The sequence below is a fragment of the Macrotis lagotis genome, chromosome 7, assembly GCF_037893015.1.
Source record: "Macrotis lagotis isolate mMagLag1 chromosome 7, bilby.v1.9.chrom.fasta, whole genome shotgun sequence".
NCBI classification, from domain to species: Eukaryota; Metazoa; Chordata; class Mammalia; order Peramelemorphia; family Peramelidae; genus Macrotis; species Macrotis lagotis.
The window spans coordinates 38,801,825-38,817,819 of record NC_133664.1 but is presented as its reverse complement, the minus strand read 5'-3'; the positions used below and the strand labels follow the sequence as shown (position 1 = coordinate 38,817,819).

The following is a 15,995-nucleotide window of genomic DNA, read 5'->3' as shown; positions in this document are numbered from 1 at the left end:
ATCCCCAACCTACTGAGTTCACTGTCTCTCTCCCTTATCCTCAGTCTCTCCCCATTCACAACTCCAATGGCCTTTCTCTTCAATCCTCATTCCTCTCACCCTCTCTGCAGCCTCCAACCACTTTAGGTTTTTGCTCTCTCCTAGCTATCTGACCACTCCTTCTCAATCCCCTTTTCTATATCTTCATCACCAACCTGCAGGATCCTGGACCCACTTCTCGCCCTATAGACTAGGAGTATCTAATCTTTTAGGTCTTCTGGGTTGCCCAGCCCAATAAAAAGCCCTCAAGAGTCTCAGACAGAACTCAATATTCATTCATGAATAATGCAATCCTACATCACCAAGGAACACAATCACAAAAAGCAACAGGTGGGCCTGAAAGGGCCTCAAGGCCTGGGCCAACAGGGTTTCATAAGGCAATCCCACCAATTCTCATTGATTCAATTATCATTTCTAACATGAAGATTTTTAAATCTGTGTACACAGCCATGAGCTCTCTGCTCACCTTCAGTTTCCCATTCCCAACAGACTGCTAAACAATAGAAGAGGATATGCCATAAATCATAAATTTAATATGATTGAAACAGAACCTCCCAGGGCAAAGAACAGCCACCTCACAACCTTTGGCCTCAGATCGTCCATCTGCTACACTAGTCTCATGAGGGAAAAGGAAAGCCTTCCTTCTATTGTTATATATGTTCTGCTGGGCCCTTTTCCGGCCTAAACTACTCCCTTCATCAGGAAGAATGGTCCTGAAGCAAGTCTGCACCTGACTGAATGCCTCTGTCTTAATGAGGCCCTTCTCTCCAGTCTGATCTCCAACCTCCACTGAGAAATAGGACACTCTCCATTCCATGATGGATATTCTCATGCTTGCTCACACCCTTCAGATCCCAGAGACTCTGACCCCTACAGATCATCCTCTAGATCCCATTCCTCATCTCCATTACCTAATTTCTCATTCCCATCCCCCTCAACCAAACACCATCCAGCCCTTCGGAACACCTGTTCCTTTCATCATTATTCCTTTTCTCTCCCAAACCTTACATCTATTAGCTCTTACTGAATCTGGCTTCTCTCAATGATAGCAGCTCCCTCTTCTTCAAACTTTCCACTCTCCTAACTGAGGTTCTTAATTCATTTTACATAGAGACTTACAGGCACTAGCCATGGGTTCCCTCTTCTCTCTTCATCCTCACTGCCTATCACTCAGATGCCTTCTGCCACTATCTCCTTCTTTGTCCCTGCTCACAGAATAAGGAAGCCCTCCTGTACATCTCCTAACCTCTTTAAGCAATCCAAATCCATCCTGTCCCCCTCTAAAAGACGTCAATCTCTCCCTCTCTACTGGCTCATTCTCTATTATCCATAATAATTCATTATCCCAAACCCAGTTTACCCTCAGATTAACTGAACACATGCAACAAGGCCCTTCCATACCAACCCAGGGCAGTAGTCCCTCCACGAGCTTCTTGAGGATATTCTTAAGGCTTCTGCTGAGTGAAAGAAGCTGGTGTTGAAGAGTGGATCTCAAAAATAAGCCCTTTTATCAGCAAAAGAAAACCTGTTTACAGAGACTTGGCAACAAGCCAATCTGGGAAAGGCGTCTCCCTGAGGAGTGCAGGGACCTGTAGCCCCAGGACCTACAGGATTCTCTGAGACAAGTGTCTTTTTTTGTGAGGCAATGATGTTAAATGACTTGCCCAAGGTCACACAGCTAGATAAGTACTATGTGCCTGAGACCAGATTTGAACTCAGGTGCTCCTGACTCCAGGGTATCCAAACTCCCCTGCCGAGGTGAGGGTTCACCTGCTTCCTGTTTGAACCTCCCACTGCAGCTTCCATGAATTCCTTCTCATCTGTCCTCTCTTCAAGCCCCGGCTCAAAGGACTACCTCTTTCACAAAGTCTTTTCTTGAGGCTTCCAGATAAAAATGATCACTCTCTCCTCCAAAGACTCAGGACCCTCTGGCTCCTCCTCTACAATTTAAACACCACCTAGGAGAAAGGCAAGCTGATCTCCTAGATGGTCAGTAACCTGCAGGGCCTGGGCTTCTGATCCTGATACACCTGGGGTTTCAACCTCGGCATTCCCACAGATATGGCCAACTCTGCTTTCCATTCAGTATAACTATGTACCAGAAGAGGGTGCAACCTGGGAAACGGATCTAGACCCCTTTATTGTACAGATGAGGATACAAAGGCCAAAAAGATGAGTGACTTACCCAAGATCACACTAAGCAGTCTCAATAAGATTCGAAGCTGTTTCCCAACTCCCATCTTTTCTAAAGCGCTGTAAACAAGACTAATGATAGCTGAATGACCCCCTTAACAGGGCCAGGGCCCCTGGTCTGCCACCCCTCCATTAGCACCAGTTTCACACCCCCCCCCCCCCAGTTCAAGCCAGAAGTGTCAACACCCATATCTAGAGCCCAGCCCTACCTGAGGCACTTCCCTTTGGAGCAATGCACATACTCCCTCCCCAATGCCCTCTCCTGCCTATAGGATCAGCTCAGAGGACTAAAGGAATGACTCCCACTGAGACCCTGCTTTGGCTCCTGCTCCCTATCTCAGAAGCCTAGACTTGCTGATTTCTATCAGTGGCTGTACAGATGAAATCACAAACCTCCCGCCCAGATCCTCCCCAGCAAAAAAACAAGGACAAACTGTTTCACTGTTACTGATGATGTGACATGAAGTATTACAATACAGCTCAATTTTTATTCCTAGAGATAAAAGTAAACTCAGAATTACTTATCTTAAGTTACTCTGGGAATTCTAGAGTTGGCAGGGACCTTGGAAGTAATACAGCCCAACCTATTTCATTTAATAATTATTTTTACATCATATCAAATCATAATCTTGCCTAATTGGATATCGCTAGTAATTGGGATGCACTACCTAATGAAGAAGCATATTCTATTTTGGGGGAGCTTTATTAGGAAGCTAAATTTTAGTGGGTTAAAACCTACCCCTCCTCCTGACCGCTAACCACTGGTAGACTGACTTCTAACCAAAGCAGGAGAATTCTGGATTCAGAGAAATGTTGTAACCCTTTTATATTGAAAACAAATCTTATAATTTTCCTTTTAGAAACCCCTTCCAGGTATCCCCATGTCAGGTCTTAGTAGGTGGCCACCTGTCTGACCTAGGTCACTCCCTGAGGGCAGATCCATTCCTGTGTAGAAAAATGCTACCTTAGACCAGGTGTTAATTAAAGCCCACCCTTGGAGTGTGTGCAGTAGACTCTGCCACTCCTTAACCGCAGCCCCTCCCCTTCTGCCCACTACAGAAATGTACTTAGCAAGGCTCTGTTGCTCCCTTTTTCCTAGGTGATCCACTGGGGAGCTGCTGCTCCAGTTTCTTTCCCTTTCTCTTCTCCAAGCTGGATCCAAGTGGTCCCAACTCATATGGGATCTATGTGGTTCCCAGCCCAGTCACTGCCTCCTGGTAGTTTCCCTTTTTTCCCTTCTTGACTCTCCTCTATGCTCTTCTCCCCTGTGACTACTGGACCTCAGTAGGAACCAGAGGTCTCCTGCCCCTTGTCTCTCTTTTCCAGTAGCTCACAGTAATTCTGAAACTCACTCTCTTGTTGCTTCTCCAAAGAACCAAGCTTGTGAACTTCTAGGAACTTGTAAAACCTTTTATGCTCAAGTTTTAGCCTTCCTTAGATCTCTGAGGCAAAGAGATGGTGATTCTGTCACCCAAACAAATCATAGCTTCCTTCTCTCCAGCAACCCAGCCTCTGAAAATTAACTTGACAGGCCAGAACACTGGGTCAGATTTAATCAGATAAACCACAACAGGGATAATGTGAAGTTTTACATTTGGATTAAAAAGGGAAAGCAAGGTTAACCAGTATTATTCCTGAAAAAGATTGATGCTTTGGTGGATTCTGAGGCCACTCAAGATGAATTGAGGGTACATTGTGGGAGCCAAAAGAGGTCATGCAATCCTGGGCCACCCCATCAGGGGGCAGTGCCCATGAGACATGGAAGGCACCAACAGTTCCTTTCTGGTCTGGTCAGCTCCTGTCTGGACTGTTTTTCCCAGCTCTGATCTAAGTATTTCAGGAATAACACTGATAAAGCTAGAGCAGAGATTTTTCATTTTCTTATGTAACAGACTCCTTGCTAATCTAGCAAAGACTACTCAGAATAATTTGTGCGTAAGATTACAAAGGAAATTTGTGCATAAGATTACAAAGGAAATCAATTACATTAAAATCACTTCCTGAAATATTTTCATTAGCCTGGTAAAGGATCAGGGCAAACCTAAACTGGAATGCTGGTAAGACATGGAGGACATGCCAGGAGGGTCAAATGAAGGTGTGAGGACAAAAGAAAATATCTGGGGCGTGGGGCTATGGCAGCTCCCTTCAACCAGATGAATGGCTGTCAACAGAAAAGGTGTCAAACATTTCCTGCCAGGCTTCAGAGAGCAAGACTAGGGTAAATGGACTGGAAGTCACCAAGAAGTGGATTCAGTCTTAATGGTGAGGATGACTTCTTAGCAATTACAATTGTCTGAAAGATAAACTAAGCACTTCAAGAAAATTTTATTGAGTTGTTGCAGTCATGCCCAACTCTGAGACCCCCAATTTGGGGTTTTCCTAGCAAAGATGCCCTTTCCGTCTCCAGCTCATTTTTTACATTTGAGGAAACTGAGGCCAATACGGTAACTAATCAGTGCCTCTCAGATTGGATTTAAAACTCATGAAAATGAGTCTTCCTAACTCAAAGCCTAACATTTTCCCCACTGTGCCATCTAGAAGCCTCTGAAGCAGAGCAAGCCAGTGAAGATGCGAAGTCAGGAAATGTCAGGAGACACTCCCTGGAAATGAAATGTCTTGTTGAAGAACTAGAAGAGATCAGGGTCAGTGGGTTAAATTAACACGTACACCTCAAGAACTGGATTTACACTTAATAAAATCAAAACATCAAAATCTGGCAAAATTTGCACACAGCATTAACTATTTGGGAGCAGTCCTTTGCTTCATAGGCCTTAGATGCCCTCTCTGATGCATTCATATATGCTTCTATGAAGATGACTGAACAGTAGCTAAGAAGTGAAAAAAGTAAGCTTAAATTTAAGACCCAGCTACATAACACCTCATTTATTTCCCATATGATGCCTTCAATAAAAAAAAAAACAAAAATAAAAAAGCACATCAGTGCCCAAGAATAAAAGCTAATATGCTGATTAATACCAAAATATCTAAATTTCCAAGTCTTCTACTTCACAGTAGGAACCCAGGGTGAGTCATGAATTGACCTATAATCAAAGGATTTGACTTATCCTTAAGCTAAAAAGCAATTATCTTTTCAAATATAAGGAACCTCAAATCATTTGTTAATTTTTCTTCTCTATTGCAAATAGCTTGGAGATGAATTATACGCTTGCCCAGTTTAAAAGGGAAGTCCTTCTCCCTATTATACTTGGCTTCCTGTAACCCATATGATTTTTTGTAATTTTCACAATACAGCCTTTTTCACAGCATATCATAAACTCCAATTAAATGAAAGAAATTCCAGATACAGTGATTCTAAGTAATGGCAATTTATTATCAGACACCATCCTTGGCAAGGAATGCTAAAGTCTGGTCAAGGAAATAGATACATGAGACCAATACTTAGTTACATAAATTCAGAATGGAATGCAACACTGTAAAATGTTGTAGTCTTTACTTTTTTCTGAGAAATTCTTTCCTGTTAAAATGACAGCATTAATTTCAGATCTCACCCAACAGGTTTTTCTCAATTTCCTTTACAGTAATGCTGTCCATGTGAAGTCTTAACTTAAATCCTGATGCTTAAGAATTAAAGACAAAAAAGTCAACAGAAAGCAAGGGGGGAAAGGTCCCATCCTGGAGGTCGGGGGCCCAGTTTTGATACCTAACAAGTCAGCAACACCTAGCCTCAACACTAAAATCATCAAGTTCTGCATTCTTCTCTTCTCCATCCCCCAAATCAAGTAATGTATATTTTAACTAGATCATTCATACACTTTAAAAGCTGATTAGGTTTGTGGCTAATTAAGTTCTCAAATAAAAATCAGCTTAGGCCCCTGGAGGAGTTCCCTAGGAGACTCTTTTGTTCCATATCATTTCAGTTAGCACAGAGCTGAATTTTGTTGACAATAAGTGAATGATAAAAACACAAGGAGCTAACCCAAGTTTTCTGGGTAACATTAGGCAAGAGGCAAGCAAGGAGAAGGGCCTCCAGCAGGCTCCGCTCTTCCGGCTTCTCAACTGTTCACTGACAGCAAGGATAGAGGAAGGTAATGTTCTACTGACAAGAGTGAAAACAATATAATTCCTTCTATGCCTCAAGTTCTAAAACATTTCTATAACCTGGCTTCATTTTCCAATTGAAGAGAAGTACTTAAAAGTGGTTTATCATCAATAGCTCCTTAAATCTTTCTAACAAAGGAATTTTTAATAAATTGACACTCCTATTTTAATGTGCATTCCTAGACTGTTACCAGATTTTTAGCCAGGAGCTACAGCAAACCTACCTTAAAACACTGAATATAAATGAAACAGGCTGCCATTGTCTATTTGTTTTTTTTTTTAGATGCAAGACAAGGGAAATTCTTTTCCAGATAGGTTAGCCTTACTGCAATTATAGATTCTCCACAGATTTTAGAATTTCCTCTATAGCAAAAGGGCAACAGTGTTAGGTAAAATAGTTTTCCCACCACCCACCCTTAGCCTTCGCCGGGGGCTACTGAGTATCTTTTGAGATAAAGCAACTAACTCCCTTCTTCAGGAAGACAAAGAAAAATTCATTCTGGAAAACCAAAAACTATAAACATGATCTCAATTACTGTATACCTTTGAATTACAAAAAATGTTTTAGTTGCTACAAAGTGATATTAGAAGCTTTCAAGAAAAAAGAGTATTCATCTATCCATTCCAAACTCCAGCAAATTGTGAAGGGCTGTATCATTATGCATACGTCTGGCCAGGACCACTCCAAGGAGTCTTTCCAGGGCTAGCCCCTACTATCCACCCCAGAAAGGGAGATATAAACCTTGATGTGCTCTTAAGAGCTGGCAAGGCAGTAGCTTCTAGGGATCTGGGTCTCAATTGTTGTGCAGCCTGGAGAGGCAGGATCAGTGACAGCAAGCACTCCAGGACAACCTTCCTTCCAGGCTGAGCTTAGGGCTTAGTCCTCTGGTTCCTTCTTCCCCTGCACCTTGTGCAAAACCCCAAGCACCTGAGGAGAAACTTGGCCCTGGCGATTCCCCCCTTACAGCAACAGTCAAGAGAAGACTAGACAGGGAGAACGGAGAGTGAGACGGCGACTGGCGACTGGGGCCAGGGGATGGGATTTTTAAAATAGCATGATAAAAAAAAAGGCAGAAATGAGCAAAGAGCACTGAGAAGTCTCAGGTTTGAGCCTAGATTCATGTCTTTATTAATGGACTCATCCTGGCAAGTTCAAATCTAGCCTCCAACGCTTTCCCGCTTGGGGGGCCCTGGGTAAGTCTCAGTTTCCTCATCTATCAAGGGATCTGGAGAAGGGAATGGCAAAGCAGGCTGGGGTCTCTGCCAGGAACACCCCAAACGGGTTACAAGTGTGGAAGGGCAGCAGAAGCCATCAGCCCCCTCCTAGGAACAAGTCCGGCTCTGCCTCAGTCTCTTTATTGCCAACTAAGGGTCACAGGAATCTGGGGCTCCGGGGGGTGGGTTGGTGCCCAGCCCGGGGCTTCGGCGCCTCGCTGGTGCTTGGGGGCTCTGGGGAATAAGGAGCCCAAGTCCGCCTCCTTTCCTTCTTGTGGCAGAGTGGGCCACGTCGGGCACGCCGAGGGCCTGGGCGCCCCGGAGGGCACGGGAGGGCCGGCCGCAGACAGAAGGGGGGAGCCCCAGAAAGCCGGGTGGGATTCTGCCCCCCAGGGCTCAAGGCCGTGGCGGGCTCCTTCCCCCGCGCCGCGGGCCCGGCCCGGGCGGCCCCCCACTTTGGAAACAAAGTTCCTTCGGGGGACAGGCGGGTCCCCCCGGGCTCCGGCTCCGACGAGCCCACGGCAAGGAGGGGGCCCCCGGGGCCAGCAGCCCCGCGGCACTCGCGAACCCCCCCCCGCCCCCCGCCCCGGGCCCCCGCTCAGCCGCCCCGACAGTGGGGGTCCCCGAGCCGCGGGCCCCTCGGGCAGGGTCCGAACAGGTGTCCCGGGGCCGGCACGGGGGGAGGAGAGCCCGCAGCGGGCGGGGGGCCACGAGGGGTCCCCCACGCAGCGGGCGGGAAAGTTGGGGGGCCGGCCCCGCCCACGCCCCGGCCACACCCTCCACTCCGGCGCCCCTTTACCTTCATCTTCCATGGAAACTGCCCCGGGGTCGCCGCCGCCGCTCCGGTCCCGGGGGTCGCGCCGGGGGGTCGGGGAGGCCGCCCCGCAGTGCCCGGGCTCAGCCCCGCGCGGTGCCAGCTCCCTGCGCCCCCCGCGGCGGCGGCATCTGCAAGGCAAGCCGGGCGTGGGGGAGGCCACGCGCGCCGCGCCCCGCCCCCAAACACGCGCCCGCGCGGCGGCGCCCACGAGGCTCCTCCCGGACACGCGGGGGAGGGCGGCGCGGCCGGCGCCCCGTCCCTGCCCTGCGCGCGCAGCCCCCCGCACACTCACCCGCCGAGGGGACCCCGAGAGGACGGAGGGGCGGGCGGGGGGAGCCGAGGAGCCGCGCGCCGGAGGGGGAGGGGCGGGGCTCCGGGCACGGGCCGGAGGGGGAGGGGCGGGGCTCCGGGCACGCGCCCCGCGCGCCCGCCGGGCCCCGCCCCCGGCGCCGGCCCCGCCCCGCCCCGCCCCCTCCGGAGCGCAGCGCGCGCCTCCCACTTCCGAAGCCGGAACGCGGGGGGCGGGCCTAGGGGCGGAAGTGACGCGCGGCCGAGGTCCCCGCCCCGCGGCACCTCCCCGGGCACAGGGGCCCCGGAGCCGGGCGCCCCCTCCCGGCCGTGACCTTGGCCTCCCCCCGCTCCGGCGCCCGCGCCCGCGCCCGCCAGAGGGCAGCGCCCGCCGCGGAGCCCGGACCCCCGGGTGTCCCGCCCCGAGCCGCGGAGCCCCACGCAGGACGGTGGCGGCGGGGGCAGCGAGAAGCGGGAGCGGCCACACGCCGCGGCCACGGCGCCGCCGCCTCCGAGGAGCGCCGGCCCTTCCCGCCCGCAGCGGGCACCGGCCGCCTCTCTCGTCGCCCGGCGCAGACCCCCGGGGGCCCGCTCGCCCCCCAACCTGCCCGCGCCCCGGGAGCAGAGGAGCCACGCGCGCGGCTTCTCGCGCTGTGCCCAGACCCCGCGGCGGGGCGGCAGGCACGGCCAGCCGGGCTCCCGAGGACAAAGATCCGCCGGGCCCTTTGTCGCCTGGCACAAGAGCCCAGCTGCGCCGGCCGCTCTCCCTGTCTCTTGGGCACCGTCTCGAGCGCCGCCGGCCCCGAGCGTCCCCGCACGCAGGAAAAGTCACCTCTTCCTTCTGCTAACAGATGCCTATTTTAGGGAGTCGGGTTTCCCAGGCTGCGGGAATGCTCGCCGGAAAAGCAGTTTCTGTCCTTAACTTTGGACTTACCCAAGTCCGGCCCCATGTCTTCATTTTCTCATCGCTATCCCGGGGAAGGAGGGAGTCAATACAGAGAAAAACCAGCCTGAGTTGAAGCAATACGGCCTGAAGCCTCTCTCAGCCAAGTCACTCACCTGCCCAACCGACATTCTCCCGAGTGCCATCAGCCTAGAGGACCAGGCTTGTGCCCCCCGCAGCTGGCTGGCAGCGTCCGGAGCTCCTGGGCCCCCAGAGCTGCCACACCTTCGGGCCCACAGGGCCCTTCCCCTCTTCTGCTTCTGGCGCTCCAGCGCCCACCGATCTCAAGGCAGTTTCTGAGAACGTTTATCTCTAGCATTTACAGCTATTACTTACAGCACTTACAAGACGGCACAGCCGCTTTTCGTTTGAGCCTCAACACCCCAAATTGTCAGTGCTCCAAATAGAAAAGGGAAACTAGGAGTCAGAGATGAAGCATAAATTTGAGACCCTGTATTATTTCCGGTTTTTTCCTAAATTCCCTAGCTCTCACCATAGTAGGCACCTTATTGAACTGCCTATGGGTGTACATCTGGGTAATGTTAAAGGAACAATGTGAGCCCTCTTGTCTGCTACAGCATGTCACAAATCCAGAAAGACGCAAAGGTAACATCAAGCAATTCATAGGAACCTCCCTAGTTTTTGCTTGTTTCTTTTCTTACTTTCAGATCAGCTTAAGTATAGGGAACTCTCAGAGTCAAATTTGACCCTAAACAGTTACTAGTTGTGTGTGTGTGTGTGACCTTGGGTAAGTCACTTCATCCTGTTTGCCTCAGTTTCTTCATCTTCTTCAAACTACTCCCATATCTTTGTCAAGAATACTTCCAATGGGCTCACAAAGAGTCTTGACTCAAAGAACTCCACTACAACAATATCAAAAAGGGAGTAGGTTCCTATGAATGTAGGTTAACGCCTGCTCTGCATCCATAGTATCAGACTGCTGTCTGGGACACCGAGAAGGGAACTGCCAATATGGATCTATCAAAGGTGGCACTTGACCCCAAGTTTGAGGGCCACACACAGAAATACTACCTAGATTACGGGTACACAAGTTCTAATTTGCTTCCATTGTCTAGCTTGCTTCTGAAACATTCATTCCCTTTCTGAGTCCCAGAAGATAATGATATTTTATGAGTCAATAAACCTCCTCAGAATGTTTCAAGGTCTTTCCCTTTGGAGTGTGCTCTACTATCTGTTCTTCAGTCAGGAGGTCCCTTGATTGCAAACTAAGATAGTACAGAGTATATATATGAAGATACACAGACAGATACCTATGTGATCATTGAATTAAACTTTCCATCATGATTTCAAAGAAAAATAGTTATTAAAAATAAGAGAATTTCAATTAGACACCAAGGATAGCCCCCAAGGTTCACTAAAGAAGTCAGCTTGAACCAGCAACTAGTTTGTTCAAAGAGAGCTAGACTTTGGGTATGGCTTATTTCACAAAGTAAATTCCAGAAGGTTTTTGAACAAAGAGCTAAGAGGAGGATCCCTCTTCACATGCAATGTTCAATTTTACATAGAGAAAATTTAAGCTTGCTTTGTGGACTGGACTGCTCTACATAATTAACACTCCCACCCAAAAGAAACCTAATGCTTTCAATATATTTCCTCCTTAGTTTCATATCCTTCCTTAGGAATCAAAGGAAGGTATGGTAATTACTGGAGTAAGCAAGGCATCTGTCAAAAGCTACAATAAGCAGAAGAAAGTGAAGTTAAAATTTCAGCTCTTTATCTTATAGAATTTGCACATTTGTTATAAGAAGTTGAAACCATGGAATTGATTTTTGGCTACAATAAACAATGCTATACTAGTACCCCTATATACTTAGAACTTTTATTCCACTTAATTTTTTTTACAAGTCTGTCTTACAGAATTCCAAGCTATTCCTTCTCACACTCTCACACACATACACACAAATATACACATAAGTACATTTTTTTTTGTTCCAGTATTTTTCTAGTAATGGTGTGTGACTATATTATGGAACATTACAAGCTACAAAGAATGAAAATTGGAAGTGTCACGTGGGCATAAAGAGGCAGCAACATACTTGGGATGTTTACTTGCACACAGATGGTGTGAGAAAGGAATGGTAAAGGAAATGGCAAAGAGTCACTGTAATAATAGGTGGGGCAGCTAGGTGGCCTAGTGGATAGAGCAAGGATCCTGGAGTCAGGAGGACCTTGAGTTCAAATCCTACTTCAGACACTTGATAATTATGACCTTGGGCATAATTTTGTCCCAAAAAAATTAGAAAAAGAAAATAATAGGAAGGCCAACCTCTGGTACAATTTTGATACTCTATTGAGGATGAGAGGACATAAAAAGAATTATCCAAGATTGGTTGAGATTGGCTAGAAAATGGAGGTATTTACCCTAAAAAAAAAGGCTTCCTAATATTGGGGCAGTAGAAAGTAGATGAGGACTCGCTTTCAAATCTTTGAGGAACTATCAGCTGGAAGAACAATTACATTAGTTCTACTTGGCTGCATAAGACAAAACTCAAAATACTGGACAAAAAAATTTACTGAGAGGTTGATTTGGGCCCAAGTGAGTTAGGAAAAAAATCAAGGCAAATAAGAGTTTTCCAAAGGTAGGCTTAGGCTGCCTCGAGAAGTAACAGGATCCCCCACCCAAGCAATATCAAGGGGAAGCATCACACTTTTCTTAGTTGAAATATTGAGGGTACCAAGAGTGGTTCCACTTCTCTTTACCTTGTTGCCCTCCATTAACTGGAGGACTTGTAGAAAGGCCATATTTCCTTAACTCCCAAAGATACCTTTTTCAAGAGTTGTTCTATACTCCTAGACTTTGAAAATTCCATTTAGGAAATAGAAAAAAAAAATTTATTTTTGCAAAGCTTGCTTGTTTCATGTCCTTCCAGAAAATCTGCAGAATTTACTTTTTCCTCACAGTGCTTCCTACTGTGAGTAAATGTGAAGAAAAGCACAACAATTTCATTATAATAATGAATTGATATGAAAGTAGAACTCTAGAGGTAGTTTAAGACTTCATCAGAATCCAAAAAGTTCAGCCCAGGACATGAAGGCGACCTAACAGTTACAGCCCATGCATAATAGAGGCTTGGGGAAAGGGATCAAATGAAAGGTCTTACGATCTGGCAGAAAAATGCTCAGAACACAAGAGTTAGCAGATTCAGAATGCACTGAGGTTATGTAATTTATCTCAAAAAATGAGGGTCAGCTGTGAAGTTAAGATTAGAGGCATTTTATGACTTGAAGCAACTTTTAATTTTGAGGTGTTATTTAAAAGACATTTTTGGCTAGTAAGCCATGTCAGAAAATAACAATAATTATTTTACATGTCCCCATAAGCCACATTTAAATCGGGAAAAGCAGAATTAGTTAAAATACAGTTTCTACAAGCTAGGAAAATTTCTACAGTGAAGAAGAAATCCAGGGTCAGGATTGCTCCAACCCAGAGCAGGGTTCAAAAAGATGGTAGAAAAATAAGTTTTCCTGGGTGTTCTTGGACTTCTGGAAGCAGAAGTCAATGTTATAGATAATTAGTATCTCAAACTAAAAATGGAAATAAGAGTCAAGAGGACAGGAAGGGAAACAGTTTTGCATATTCCAGATGATGTCATTATGTGACAAAAATGCCGCTACATAATGTGTAAACAAATATATAATTGTAATGCCGCTACATAATGTGTAAACAAATATATAATTGAGTTAATAGATATGTATCCATTTTGAGGTTTTCTTTAAGACTTAAGGAATAGCAGAGATATTCAGAATCTCAAAGGTGGACAGGATTTCAGGTAAGTTTGGATTTTCTGACCTCTAAACAGGAACCTCCATTGTCACAACCCTGACAAAAAGGGTCATCCAGCTTCTATGTGAAGATTCACAGAGAAGGGAAACCCACTTTTCTCCAAAGTAACCCACCCTTTCTACCTTTGGACAGCTCCAGGAGTTGGGAACTTTCTCCCCTTAAACTGAGTCAAAAGACTACCTCTGTATCCTCCATGTTACTGGTCTGATGGTCAAATAAAACCAACCCAGTCTTCCCACATGAAAGTTCTTTGAGTACTAGAAGATAGATAATGCATTCACTAAGCTAAACAGCCTCAATTTCTTCAAATAATAATATGATTCAGTTATTGTCCTCTGAAAGCTCTCAAAATTATTAATCTCCTATAATGTGATATTCAGAAATGAATCCTCCCAAGGTGGAATGAGTAAGGCAAAGAACAATAAATGCTTGCCTCCATCAATATACCAATAACTAACTTGACAGTAAGTTTAGGGGAATATTTTGGTTGTCATATATCATTGACTTATATGTAATTTGCAGTCTGTGTAAATCTTGTGATCTTTTCCTCATGGAAATTATCTAACCATACTCCCACAGATGACAGTTGAATGAACACGTGGAGTTCTGTACATTTAACTCCCATTAAATTTCAAATGGTCATATTAAGCTCTGGACTGGTAGGATACTCTTGGGATCTTCCATCCAGTGGGTAAGCCATCCTTCTCCTCTTTGAAGCATTTTCCATGTTGCTTAACAGTTCCATCAATGCATTCCATCAAGTCATTAATAAAAAAATATTTAAATAACCTATGTGAACTATAAGACTAATCTTTGAAGCACTCTATTATAGAACTCCATCAAGCCATTTATGACCATAATTTGAATCTGAATCCCCCAACCTGGTTAATCAATGGCACCCACATCTCCATTTTTTCTCCAGAAAGAAGGGTAGCACATGTCAAATACCTTCCAGTTCTTAGTTTATGCCTGTTGAACAGTGGTCCTCTGATCTGCCATTTGAATAGGATGCTAGTCTGGCATGACCTATGCTTGAGGAAGCCATCTTTGCTCTTGCAGGACCATATACATACAGGTGTAAGAGGTTACTGGGACATTTATTTAAGACTTCAAAGGCAATGTTATTGGATGCACAGATACAGAATAAGAAATGAGTCATAGAATGATAACCCTGTAGAGTTGGAAGGATTCTCAAGCATTATCTAGTCTGAATACAACCCAAAACAGAAATCCTACTTGTACCACCCCCCGCCAGAATTCATTCAGATGATCTAAAAACAGTGCTTAGCATAGTGAGATGTCTGTCCTTAGTATATTTATATAATCAGAGGCTAGAATACTACAGTTCAATTTAAAATAAAGATAACTATTGAATCAACATATTAAGAACTTTGACAGTGATTTCAGGGAACACTGACAAATATTTCTCAGTTGCTCCAAGCAAAGACTTTACGTGGTAAGTTATATTTCTGTCGGGTATAATTGTTATTCATGCTTCCATGAGGCCAAGGGCATTGCCTTATTTGTCTCCTCTACTAAGCAGCACAATGTTCTTCCTATAGATACTTAATAAATTGGTATTAAATTAGACTGAAAAGGATTTCATTCTTGGGGGAAATGGCAGAGGGGAATGACACTCATTTTCTTAGATAGGATGAACTTTTTAAAGATTCTTTTTTATCCTTGAAAGACTATCCTCATTTTTGAAATACTTGAACATTTAAATGACAGTTAGGAATAATACTTTCATTTGTCTAATTCCAGACTAGGAATCGTTTTTTTAAAAAAAAATTTTGAAGGATGCAATGATTGTACTTTATCAATAAGCTTGTAAAAGACATATTCTATTATGGGATTTGCATCCCAACATGCATTTCTATTTTCTGGTTTTTAGAACATTTGAAAGACTGTCAACATTTTTTAAAAACTGAATCTATTCTTCCTGAGCAGAAGCCATCAAAATATTTATACTTCATATCTTATTTTCAACCTTGGTGATGATGATTTTAGCAGTGATCTCTGGAAATCAGATGTGCTCTTATGAGAGAGAAATGTCCTGAAGGACAGTTATTTAATTTGTATGGAGGAGAAATACTTATGAAAAAAATTTAATTTCCCTTTGGAAATCCTGGAATCAATATTTATTAGCTAATTATATGTATAACATTGTACAACATGCATCCCACAATGTGAATGATACAATCCCTGGATATTCTGATACAACATTTACATATTTCCTTATAGAACAAAGTGTCCTTTCAACCTACCAAGCCAACTCAAACATCTTGCTTATACAAAGGACATTCCTTCAATATATTTTCTTTTCAATAAAATATTAATAGCTCTCCTAAACTTGAAGCATACTTTAAAAATTCTTATTTCTAAGTGTTAATAGCTATCCAGAATGCCAAATAAGCCAAAGAAAGTGACTTTTTTTTAATGTTAAACATTTGATGAGTGGTCCCCATTATCCATATTAGTCACTTAGCAATCATCATAGGACTCCTGCAAGATAAATAGTTTTTACTGTATGCAACACATAGCCCTATATTTTGCCACTTTTAGAGGATCTTATTTCTCCAGAAATTCTGTTAAGTAAGACCCTACATTATACAAAATTAAAAAGACATAAATTA

General features: G+C 45.0%; 1 protein-coding gene across 6 annotated transcripts in view; it reads right to left on the bottom strand.

Moving 5' to 3' along the window:
* ATP2C1 (ATPase secretory pathway Ca2+ transporting 1) overlaps positions 1-15,995 on the bottom strand; it is a 220,828-nt gene that overhangs the window by 76,327 nt on the left and 128,506 nt on the right. The window contains exon 1 of one of the 6 annotated variants that reach the window (XM_074195794.1): positions 9,671-10,887. The exons of 3 other annotated variants lie outside the window; for them this stretch is intronic. In XM_074195794.1, the coding sequence (XP_074051895.1) occupies positions 9,671-9,700 (30 nt within the window). In that variant the 5' untranslated portion in view covers positions 9,701-10,887. Of the gene's footprint in view, positions 1-8,305; positions 8,460-8,615; positions 8,691-9,670; positions 10,888-15,995 lie in introns of those variants that run through there. 2 more of the 6 variants (XM_074195797.1, XM_074195795.1) reach the window with 2 other exon arrangements.